Source organism: Gambusia affinis, linkage group LG06 (assembly GCF_019740435.1).
Source record: "Gambusia affinis linkage group LG06, SWU_Gaff_1.0, whole genome shotgun sequence".
Taxonomy (NCBI): Eukaryota; Metazoa; Chordata; class Actinopteri; order Cyprinodontiformes; family Poeciliidae; genus Gambusia; species Gambusia affinis.
Window position 1 is genome coordinate 22,823,065 of NC_057873.1, and position 11,816 is coordinate 22,834,880.

At 43.8% G+C, this 11,816-nt stretch overlaps 2 protein-coding genes across 3 annotated transcripts in view; both read right to left on the bottom strand.

The window, feature by feature from the left end:
- Positions 1-3,900, bottom strand: part of LOC122832969 (protein jagged-1b) — a 55,960-nt gene extending 52,060 nt beyond the window's left edge. Inside the window, exon 1 of the mRNA XM_044120237.1 lies at positions 3,120-3,900. Within this exon, the coding sequence (XP_043976172.1) occupies positions 3,120-3,248 (129 nt within the window). The 5' untranslated portion in view covers positions 3,249-3,900. The remainder of the gene's footprint in view (positions 1-3,119) is intronic.
- Positions 3,901-8,158: 4,258 nt separating this feature from the next.
- On the bottom strand, positions 8,159-11,518 carry snrpa (small nuclear ribonucleoprotein polypeptide A). 2 transcript variants are annotated; one of them, XM_044120239.1, is made up of 7 exons: positions 11,439-11,518; positions 11,065-11,159; positions 10,794-10,966; positions 9,725-9,889; positions 9,481-9,645; positions 9,310-9,398; positions 8,159-8,666 (listed from the first exon to the last, which is right to left on the bottom strand). In XM_044120239.1, exons 2-7 carry the CDS (start codon positions 11,135-11,137, stop codon positions 8,507-8,509), a joined length of 825 nt encoding a protein of 274 aa, XP_043976174.1. In that variant the 5' UTR covers positions 11,138-11,159; positions 11,439-11,518; the 3' UTR covers positions 8,159-8,506. The 2 variants fall into 2 exon arrangements, with proteins under 2 accessions (XP_043976174.1, XP_043976173.1); XM_044120238.1 differs by having other exon boundaries at positions 11,369-11,475.
- Positions 11,519-11,816: the final 298 nt, after the last annotated feature.

Consider the following 11,816-nt stretch of genomic DNA (forward strand, 5'->3'; position numbering starts at 1 on the left):
AGGTACATTCGTGCTTGGATTCCTGGATAGCTCGTTGTTCGCTTGTCTTAACAAGACCTCCCCGGATCGCCCGCAGGTTCCTCAGGACGCTCCGGAAAAGCCTCCGACGAAGTTCTCCAAGTTTTCACATGTTACAGTTTCGCTGGTTTGCACTTCGAAGCAGCTTTAAAGTCCTCTGCCACGTCCTGATTTTTGATTATTTCTTTTATAGAGCTTCACATACAACGACTGTGTGATCAGGACCTGCTGTTGGCTTACAGCAGAGCTGAAGAAGAGGAAAAAGCTTCACGTTTGTAGATAACTTGTCATGTTTTAAACCTGTTTTCAGTAAATGTTGGTTTAACTGCTCTTAGTGAAGCACGTTGGGATTTTTGCCGTGAAATCTGCTCGTTAATAAAATGCCAATGTTTTCAGAAGGTGCCTTTGTTTCTGTCTTCAGTCTATGCGTAACAAACGTCTAGTTGAATGTTTATCTAAAGGTTCCTGAGGTGTAATTTATCTGCCATCGATCCTCAGAAAAAGGAGGCACACAGACTAGAAGGCGGCCTGCGAAATCTGGAGATTTGCTGCTTTTCTTTCGTTGACTTAATCCCGAAACTGAAAATCATTTTTTCTTGTTTTCTGCAAAGAATCGTTCCCCCTCCCCACCCCCCACACTTAAATTCAAAAGGAGAAGAAGCGTCCAATAATTATATTATGTGAGAACAGAATGAAAGAACTTGTTTCTCATTCGTTTCTCTCCTGTTTGAGCAAATTTACTACAAATGAACTTCAAAGATGTGCAACGAGCGGCGCTTTGATCTCCTCTCCAGCCATTTTCTGGCACAGTGTGCTGATTTGTATTTGATCTATTAAGAAACATATCGCAGAGCAGATAAGACTGGAGGGTCTGCGTTGTCTGAAGAATCGCAGGTTCCGATTCTTCCCTTCTCTCCCCTGCGTTTATCATAAGAGCTGCAGAGGGTCCTGACTCTGCAGTGCGGTCAGAAGCAGAAGAAGAAGCAGAAGAAGAAGAAGAAGTGTGTTGTTGCTCAGCTGTGAAGGGGGCTGCAGAGGTGCAGAGCTGCCCCATGTTCAACATTCACACGCCCCGGAGTTGATTGGCCTGTGGCCCTGTGCTCCACACACACTCTCTCTCTCTCACACACACACACACACACACGCACACACACACACACACACACACACAGGAGCACAGACGCTGTTTGTGAGCTCAGCGCTCGGAGCAAAGGAAAAAAAATGTGCTCACACATACACACACACCGAGGAGCACCTCTCTGCCTGGTGGGTCCTGTCACACATCACAGCCGTCGTGTCAGCAGCGCGGCGCAAAAGGTGCAAGGATAATCATTTTTATTCCCTTTTCTCACAGGGCAAAAAAAAGTAGCATAAAACTCGGTTGTTTTATGCTACTCGACTCCTTAAAGAATGTTAAGAACAAGACGAGAACAAATACGCTTTTGATCTACGACTGAAGCGATTCATCGGACGAGTCGCAGCGAATCGATTACTGGGATAATCGACAACCAGTTTAGTCATCAATGAGTCGCTCACCATTTGCTGAAAGAACAACGTCTTGAGAGCAGCAATTGAGCCAAAAACTGTACAAAATATAAACAGTTTGAATCTAGAGGAGAAAAAAATAATAATTTTCTTGCTTGCAACATGTTATGCCTAAAACTCTTTGAGTAGGATAGTTTTCTCTTCACCTGGTTCAAATTTTTAAAAAGAAAATCTCCCGTTATGCACCTTTTGCTATGCAAATATTAATCAATTAATGAAAAATGTAAAAATCAACAGATCATCCCGACGCTGTGTTGATGTTAAGTCAAGACTTTTACACCATTTAAAGTATTTTGTAGCTGCAGATGCTCAAGTAAACACTAAAGGAAATGTCATTGCATTTTCTTGTTCAAAAAAGGAATTGAATTATTTGTTTATTTGGATATTTTAATATATTCCTAATATTGCGTTTAAAAAAAAGGCTTGTGTAGCAACATGACAAATCTGCAGAATTTGAAATCAAATCAATCGATTCATCATCAGGATAATCAGCTGAATAACCAATAACTAAAATGATTGTTAGTTGCTGTCAACGCTGACCAGCTTCCACATCCCTGCTAAGAAGAAGAAACCCCCTCAGCATGACGCTGCCACCACCTTGCTTCACTGTGAGGCTGCTGTGGCATAAAAGCTTAACTTTTGCTCTCGCCAACTTGTTTCCTGTGTCTCCCACGGCTTGTGGCAAACCGCAAACATTGTTTATGTTGATCACTTGAAAGAGCACGCTGCTAACAGACTGTCCCACCTGAGCTGCGGGTCTCTCCAACTCCTCCAGAGGTCTTACTTGCCTCCGAACAATCATTACCTCACCCGACCTGTCAGCTTACGGGTCAAGTCTTTGCAGGTTTGCGGTGGAGAACAATTTGTTATCTTCCTGCACCGTCACTATCGCGCACGTGCAGCTGTGTGCGTGTGCGCACACAGGAGGAGGGTCGGGATCCGTGATTTGTCCGATTTGTGTGCAGAGAAACACCCAGTGGAAGTGAAGAGCTCCTTTATGAAGCGGTGAGGCGCAAACCGGAGGGGGTGTGGTGGGTGTAATTAAAGTGTTATCGCCGCTCCGTTACTCAGAAAGGATTCATCAAATCACTTCAGAAAGAAGAAGCGGTTTATTTGGAATATAAACCATCAAATTATTATTATTATTATTCTTTCTTTAAGCCTCGTTATACATACTCTCTGGTAAAACAGTGATAAACGCGAAGAAAAACCCTGGAAAAATAACAAACACATTTTTTGTATCCTGATAGATGAACGATTTGTGTTTTTATTATTATTTCTGATCTATTAGTCTTATATACAATCGGCCTCTGCTGATAGCAGGCACAGCAGCGGGCTAAGACAACAGGTGGGCGCATCGCCGTGGGAGCAGAAACAGGGCAGCACAAAGCCGAGCTGGCGCGTGGACTTTATACGGGTGGCTATTTCCACTCAGGTGTTCTCTAAAAAAAAAAAAAAAAAAAAAAAAAAAAAAACACGCACCGAACTGCATAGGCAGGTCAGCCTCGGGGCTTTGAGGGCACGCAGCCAGAAATAGCACTTAATCATTTGCTTACCCGCGGCTGTAGCGTCAGGACGGCGAGAAGAATCACGGCCCGTAGCAGGTGGAGGCGCGCCCTCCGGAGCTTTACGCCTCCGCATCCAGGATCCATCGGAGTTCTCCCGTGCGCTCTGGTGCTCTCCATCCCGGTGTCCAGGGAACTGGAGAGAACTGGAACAGTACGCTGTGCGCTCCGGCGCTGGTGGTGGCACTCCTCTCTCTCTCCCTCTCTCTCTGTCTCTCTCCTCCTCCTCCTCCTCCTCCTCCTGCGCAGGTCTCCTCTTCCTCAGACTCAAACCCTCAAACTCCCATAAGGCAACTTCATCGCGTCGAGAGAACTGGAACCCGCCGTGTATCCCCTCCCTCCTCCCCCCCTATCCCAGCTACTGCGCCTCACCGAGCCGCACCAGACCGCATTTGCGCTCACCTCGCCAGCCCCTCCTGTCTAGATGTCAGCGCACAAATCCACATAGTTCATTGGAACACTCTCCTTTTCCTGTCGTCACCTGCGCTAAGAGGATTTAAGGGTCCAATCTGCCTGCTCACTTGACTTGAACTCTCATCCCAATTAGATGACACTCTCTCTTCATCTCCGCCGTCTGTTTTCCGGGCTTGTTCCACCGGGCAGAAATAACAAAAGAAGCCAATTCTTCAGGAAGAAATGTTCATCATCCAGAGCGCGCAGCTAATAAAAGTTGCATCTCTGCGGCGGAATTGCTCCTCTCTCTCTCTCTCTTTCTCTCTCTGCAGACTTCTCGTGCGAGCGGCTGCAAGGCTGTTTGGTTTGTGAACCCTGGAAGGGGCAGAGTCAGTGTGGGAAACAATGAGAGGGACAGAGAGAGAGACAGAGAGAGAGAGAGAGAGACAGAGAGAGAGAGAGAGAGAGAGAGAGAGAGAGAGAGAGAGCGAGAGGCAAAGGGTGTGTCCTGAGGCAGGGAATATCCTTGTTTCAGACGGGATGGTCTCCAGAGCGCAGCAGAGCGCTCTCCTCGTTGCCCCGCAGCCCACTTTACTCTTTTTGTCACATTTACACGTGGGATTACGGGCGATTCGCTTCACCGGTCTACTTGAGTTTCCCCTCCACCTTTTTGGCGACACCTCCCTGGTTGCTGTCCTCCAGTTTCCCCTCCTCGACTCCGCCGGGCCAATTAACTGCTGTCACAGCAGCTCTCTCTGAGTTTGGATAGACTCTTAAAAAGAGAGGAGACTTTCAAACTGAACCCACTTTATAGGAAAAGGGACTCTTCCGCTGATCCAATAAAAAACTGTTAACAGAAGCATAGAGGAAAACATGCATTACATGAGGAAGATCGGGTTGTCAGCCCAGTGTGGCATGACCAAGGGGGCGTCACAGTCCACTTATCCGTTTCACAAAACCCCTCAAGATGGGATTAATACTTCTCTTTGCTCTCTCCTTTTGGCAAGAGACTAGTCAACGAGGAAGTAAAAGACAGCTCCAGTCTTGTATTTTCAGATTTGCTACTTGTCCAACATTCCTGACTCAAATGGCTTCACACCTCTTCTTCTCTATATGTGCAGGTTCTCCAGAGTCCTGCTAATGGCCTGATTATTTGATTCAGGTGTATTACAGCAGATGCACGTCTAAAAGCCCTCAGGGCCCGGAGTTTAACACTCGTGGCCTTGTATTATGCCACGTAAGGGAGTCCTGACATGTATTGAGGAGAGTCGGATCAAGGAAGCGACACAGTGGTGACGTATGGTTGGTGCAACCAGCCGATCACAGAATTCAAAAGTCAAACAGGAACCAGAACCCATTTCCAATGAGAAGGCTATGAAAATCAAATCTACTGTACGAGTTAAATCTGATGCACTTCCTCAGTGAACAACAGGGTCGCTACGCTGAGCTCAACAGCGCAGCGAAGAGCTATTGCTGAAGAAAGCAGGTGCCTTGCTGATGTTTTCAGAAAGCAATGATTTGATCCAGTCACGGTTTTTGATGTGAGCAATATGCCCCCAAGAAAACAAGTCCGCAGTAGGAAACTGGGATGTGATTCGATATTCCTATTCATTCCTTCCTTCCACCCAGCCATCCATTGCTTCACACCCTTATCCCTAGTGAGGTTAGGAGGGGTGTTGGTGCCCGTCTCCAGGGGTCAACAGACAAGAGGCGGGGTACACCGTGATGTACACCCTACAAAGGCGGCTAACTTTGACTCCTTGCGACCAGAATCTTATGACCCATACTTCAGAACCACAGAGTGGCGTTAGAAATGTAGACAGATTGATCAATAGCTTCCCCGTTTGGTTCAGCTCTTTCTCCACCAGGAGACACGGAGGCATTGTGTCCACAGTTCTGCATCTGAGAACCCAACTCTATCCTACTGTACGTCATGAAGGAGACAAGAAGGTACTTGAGGTTAAACACTCACCTGCAGCTCAGAGGAAGCAATAAATCTTTTTCACTCAAAGACATAAATTTTTGAAAACGTCTCCTGTGGTCCCATGAAACAAAGTACAGGGGTTGGCAGAACCGTGTTGACTTGTTGTTTTGCTGTTGGGAGAGATCGTGAACTTCCCAAAAGAACAGTATCTGGAAATTATATTGCAACTCGTCTCAAGACGTCAATCAGGGAGAAAAAGCTTGAGAGCTAAACTCGGACAAGAGTATTTTACAAGTGGTTACAGATGGGACAGCTGATATCGGTTCTTCTTATGAGCTGGACCCAAAAATGTTGTTTTTCACGGAGTGGGTTTGCTTTGGGTGTGTGCAGTACACAGCGACTCCATGGACAGAAAGACTCCACCTGCAGCCTGCTTCCCTCTGCTCATACATGGACACTGGTGATTAAACTTGTTCCGACAGCTGCAGCTGTATCCTGCTGTTCGCATGCAGCTGCTGAACGGAGCCGCCGGGCTCCCCTATAACCGGCTGAGCGCATAAATATAAAAGGGAGTTGTGGAGTGTGAAGGCATCTTTTGAACATTGGCACCCGTCACATGGCATATTTTCCACATCTGACCTCCAGTGTTTGCGTCCTGTTGGATTCAAGACCTCCACACAATGTTCCTTCTTCATCGGAGGGCCATCTAATGAGATTCTGTTTCCCTCGTCCCTCCTCCTCTTCCTCCTTCATCTTAAGGTCTATCACAGGGCTGTTGCCTCGAGAAGCTTCCCTGACAACCGCTGGTGTTTCCGCAGCTTGGCGCTCTGCGGTGACCCCGGGAGTGGAACAGAGGCCTCTTGAGGAGAGCCTTGATTTGCATACCAGAAGCAGTGACATGCAGGTTTAAGCTGAATAAGTAAAACACATTCCTGTTTTTTTGGGTTTGGTTTTTTTAACAGGTTCTAGTTAATGTGCATGTCTCACCTTAGCAAAAATGATCACCAAGATATGTAGACTTTATGATATAAATTTGAACGTTTTAAGTTGTGCAATTGGCGCCATCTTGTGGCCACTGGAAGATTTCAAGGGATGATCGGTTTGGACTTCTGGATGGTCTGTTTTAAATAAATACTCACAGTTCTCAAATATCTACATTGCTTATGCTTAGTTTAAGGAATTAAAAATCTAATTCCAGGCTGAACTGGTTACATAAATTAACTCCTTTAAGCAAATAACTGAGACAATTTCTAATACGTTTTCTTGAAGTGAAGACCTTTGACATTCACACACTTTAGTCTCATCATCACATGGATGGAGTACAGAACTCTAATTTGTTTACTTCCAACATCTCCTTGCCCAACATGCATTTCTCTCTGTATGGGAAAGTCCAGAGGGAAAATGTCCACTTATCAGTTGAGCAGACCAGAATGTCTGAAAGGCAAAAAATTAGGTTTTTGGGGTGGTCTAGTTAAAGTCTTGCCCAGTTAAGACGCTGTGGTGTCACCTCAAACAGGATGTTGATTCTCTTAAAAATCCTCCTCTGTGGTTGAAAGAGCTGATGTAAACGACTCGTTACTTGGTTTTTGCTAAATGCCACCAAATGTGGCGCAACCAAGTTTAGGGGGGCAATTACTGTTGCCCCCGAAACTGCCCCCCCCCTTCACAGAGGCCCAGTTTAGTTTTGATTGAGTTATGTCCTTTATAATTGAAATAATCTTACAATTGCACTTTCTGTATCAAAACTCATCTGACGATCCAGACAGTGAGACCAGAAAACGTGAAATCAAAAGAAACCACTAAAGAGGCGGAGTTTGTTTCGCTCTTTACTGAAGCTTTGAACAAACCTCACTGTGGGAATCTCTAATGTTCTGATTTTTACCAAGCTAACCTGAAAACCGACTGCGTTTCGGCGTCACACACCAAGCAGCTTTAACTTCCTCAGAAAGATTTTTCTTCTGCTGAGTGGGCAGCCATGTTTCCAGGACCAAACACTCCCCACACACACACACACACACACACGCACATGCACACGCACACACACATGCACAGCTCCCTGGTGGCTAAGGTCAGGGCTTTCTCAAGGCAAAATCAGAGAGTGTGGAAAGACTTGGGGAAACAGAAGAATGTGAATTTTTGTGTGCACTTTGTCGGTCTGACCCGCAGACAATTACCCAGGGCACAGTTTCCACAACAGGGAGGCCCTGTGTGTGCGCAGAGCAAAGAGCGAAATCAGGCTTTCCAGGCCTAATTCACACGTCACTCCTGCCTGAAACTCATGAATCCGGCTTTTGAGTGGAAGAGGAGATCTTTACTGGTTTGTTATTACACTGCAAGGCTGAGAGGATGGCCTCTAATCAGGGAAATGAACTGAAGGCGTTCAGTTATTATCTTTTAATGCGATCATTGATGTTTCCCTAAATGTAATAACTTTTAAAAAATGCATTCTGAAGCTGAACGCAAGTCTTTCATGAGTTTTCCTCAAGAAATACCACAAATGACTTTCACTTTTACTGAGATTTCAGAGCTCATTTTCCTAAAAAGCTGCATATGAATTAAATCTCCGGAGAACGACTAGATGCAGGTCACAGCGAATCAGAAAAACATAAACATCAATGAAGGACAGGCAAGTGCTGGAACAGATTTCAGTCCAAAAAAAAAAAAAAAAAAAAAAAAAAAAAACTTGCTCTGAAAGATTCACAGACAACAAGCGTTACATAAAGTCACCTGTTTTAATAAAAAAAGAAAAAGCTCCAGGTACAATGTCTGGTGGCCCAGACTCTGGGTGCAATGCCTTAACAGTTTATAAAACCAAATGTCAAGTTGTGGATTCAACAGCAGAGTAAAGCTGTAATCAAAATTCACAGTTTTGATTGTGTCGTTTAGCAACAGGTGTTTTCTGCCCAGGAAGAGTTAAAACCCAGCAACTTGACATTTAAACGTATACTTACATGGCAATCCTCGAAGAGGGGAAAGCACCACTGTCCGCAAATTCAGCAACATTCTTATAAAAACATAAAAAGAGCTGAGAGCATTTGAACCCAGGGCCTGCAGGGAGGGGTCACTTCTTAGCGAAAGAGATCTTCATGGCGTTCGTCTGTGTGATCTTGAAGCCCTGCAGGGCATCTCGCGCCGCGCCGGCCTGCACTTCGTTTTCAAACTCCACGAAGGCGATGTCGTGGCGACCGGGAACCAATCGCACCTCTTTGAAGCCGGGGAACCTGAAGAAACCCAAGCAGTCAGGTTCTGCCTTCATGGAGATAAACTTTTAAACATGAATAAATACCAGCGAGGCAGCCATTTAAAAATAAATAAATAAAAGTTTATTTTTATGGGGCATCAGTGACAATGTGCCTGATCAATAAGTGCAGATCTATTTAATCTAATTCTACACTGAATGCTCTGAGCGACTTCATTCTTTATTATTCATTTGACATTAATTGCTCTTTCTGAACCATTTGAAAGGTTTGTTGCAGTTTATTTTCACATGTTTGACCAAGTTTGTATTTTTCAGTTTATTATTTATTTTACATTAGCTGTTATACTCCTAACTGCACTGACTGAACAAATTAAAGTTGTTTTTACATGCTGGACCAAGCTTCTGAAGCTATTGGTGTAACTCTGTGCTGGTGCAGAGTTATCAAATAAATGTGCAATTCAGGGCATTTATGTCTCTGTTTCATAAAAGAAACTATTTAAGACAATTCTGCTGTTTTTCTGTATGAGAATCGGCTGAAACCAGTGGCGCCGATTCTCATACAGCTCTGATTTAGTTTGGGAAAACACCAAATCCAGTTAGAAATTGCACAACACAAAAAACAAAATAGATAAATAAATAAACAAATAAACAGAGCTGGTACTCACTGGTTGAACAGCATGGAGAGCATGAGCTCGTTCGTCTCCTCTGGCAGGTTTGTGAGGAAGAGGATGTGATTGGGGGGATTTTCTGAAACCTGCGAGAAAAGACCATCAATTCAACTCTACCCGTCAACGAGAGTAAGACGGCTGTAACTGAGGAACTCTTGGAAACACTACCTGCTGGGGCATCTGTCCAGGCATCATCTGACCAGGAGCGAGGGCCCCTGGGGGCATCTGGCCGGGGGCCATTCCAGGTGGGGGCATCATGCCGGGAGGGGGCATGTACGGCGGCTGACCTGGAATGTGCATCATCCGTGGAGCCTGGCTCATAGGAGGCATTCCCTACGGACGGCAACCAGTTTAAAATGCATCCTCACCGCTTCTGCATCGGCAGATATGTATAAGTCAGAGCTCCACTCACCGGCATGGCTGCAGGGACTCCAGCCATCATGGCTGCTGCTGCTGCTTTCTTACTTACGCCCGGTTCAGGCTTGGGCTTCTTCTTCTCCTTTTTACGGTCTCGTTCCACGTAGGTCCCCTTCATCTTCGCTATGATGTCGGAGTCTGTCTTGGAGTACTGGATGCGCTGCAGAAGACAGAAACATTAATTGCTTAAAACAGAAGACAAGACACAGCACAAAGTTTTTTAGTTTGATTAATTTGGGGTCTCAGGCTCTTCGGTTGTAGTTATGGTGCACAAACAAATGGGGCCGGAGAAGTCTCATGTCTCGCACTTCCCAACAAACAAAAACAGAAGAAGTGAACAAAGTCTTTACATCTGCATAAACTTTTAATCATCAGATCAGGCCTAAAGTAGTCTGATCAATGAAAAAACTGATATGAAGCAAAGTGTGTTGGGTTTTTTGTGTCAATTATTTGAAAACATGAATAAACAGGCTTTTTCTCTGTTGCTATAGAAATTCAGTAGTTTTATCTCTGATTCGCATTCTCAAGCAACATTTAGTCCAAAAGGTTCTTCAGACTAATATCGGTTTAATATCAGGAACATTTAGCTTTTATTTTTACTTGTACTTATCCAGCAATCCAAAGCAGGGATTAGAACAAATTTAGAATCCAGAAAAACATACCTTCTTTCTGGTAGTAGGATACCTTAGTAACTAAGGTATCCTACTACCAAAGGACACTTACTTATACTTATCCAGCCTGAACAGGAGTATCTAGTTTATTTACTCTGGATCAACTGTATTAGATTATTTTTCTTCTTCTTTTGCTCTTTCCTTTGGTTTGTTATTTTGCTTGAATTTCCTTTAAATTCACGGAAAGAGCTTTGAATTGCCTTGTTGCTGAAAATGTGCTATATAAATAAAATTACCTTACCTAACTAACCTCACCTTTTCTCTACATCCCATCAGCACACAACTAACCTGAGCAGTATTTGATGAAAGCAATGTTAAATACTAATCTGGGATTAAAAATCCAATAAATTTAAATAAAGACTGTTGCAGTTGTTCAGTGTTTAGTTAACCTACCATGGGTTTGTCATAGAAGGGAAAGCCCTGCATAGACCTCAGGGCGTTGGAGGCGCTGTTGATTTCTTTAAATATAACAAAGGCCTGGCCCTTCATTTTCAAGTTCCGAGCTACCAAAATGTCCAGAATTTGGCCAAACTGCGAGAAGATGGCATAAAGCGACTTTTTCAGCTCTGCGAAGTCGGGAGAAAACGAAATAGGACGTGAGTTTACATCAAATGAAATTGAGTTGTGGACGTGTACGACATATATAGGTTGCATAGGAACTCACCATCTTTCTTGATTTTTTCATTCAGGTTGTTGATATAGATGGTGTGATTAGGACGAACCTCCGGAGTAGTCATCTTAAAGTCTATTTAAGATCACCTAGAACAAAAACAAAACAGCTTTAAGCAATCTGAAGCGCGACAAAGAACTGCGGCTAACGACGGTTAGCAAACAGCCATTCAGCGCGTACAGCCTGTTAGCTGTACATGCTAGGTCAACAGTTTCAGCAGAATAAATCATACTAAATGAAACAATTACTTTCTGAGGTTTTTTAAACGCATACCGAAGAAACATAAGTCTATAAATACCTTGGATGGAGACTTAGCAATCCCCTAAATGCGGCGAAGCCCTTGATCTAAATGTAGCCGAGCTGCTCACCTCGCTATATGATGAATGAAAGCCCCGGTTTTCTCAAGTCACGTTTATCTTCTCGCGGGAGCAATGAAAATAATTCTTCTTCTGTGTCATTTTTTCAGAGGTTGGATAAACAAAGATGCGATGCGCTACTGCCATCAACTGGCTTGGAGTGTGAACCAGAATGTCGCTCATGTCAAATAAGCGAAATAAAATAAAATAAAATAAAATAAAATAAAATAAAATAAAATAAAATAAAATAAAATAAAATAAAATAAAATAAAATAAAATAAAATAAAATAAAATAAAATACTCATGTCCGAATACAAATGTGTTAGTTTTCGAAACTGAAATAAAATAATAGAACTTTCACATCTGGATTTCCTTTGCAATAAACTCTTT

Excerpts from the sequence above, each read along its gene's own strand:
- snrpa (XM_044120239.1), bottom strand. The coding sequence starts at position 11,137 with ATGACTACTCCGGAGGTTCGTCCTAATCACACCATCTATATCAACAAC. Across the intron at positions 10,967-11,064 it reads TGAAAAAATCAAGAAAGATG|AGCTGAAAAAGTCGCTTTAT; the intron begins GTGAGTTCCTAT and ends CCGACTTCGCAG. Across the intron at positions 9,399-9,480 it reads CTGGACAGATGCCCCAGCAG|GTTTCAGAAAATCCCCCCAA; the intron begins GTAGTGTTTCCA and ends CTTTTCTCGCAG.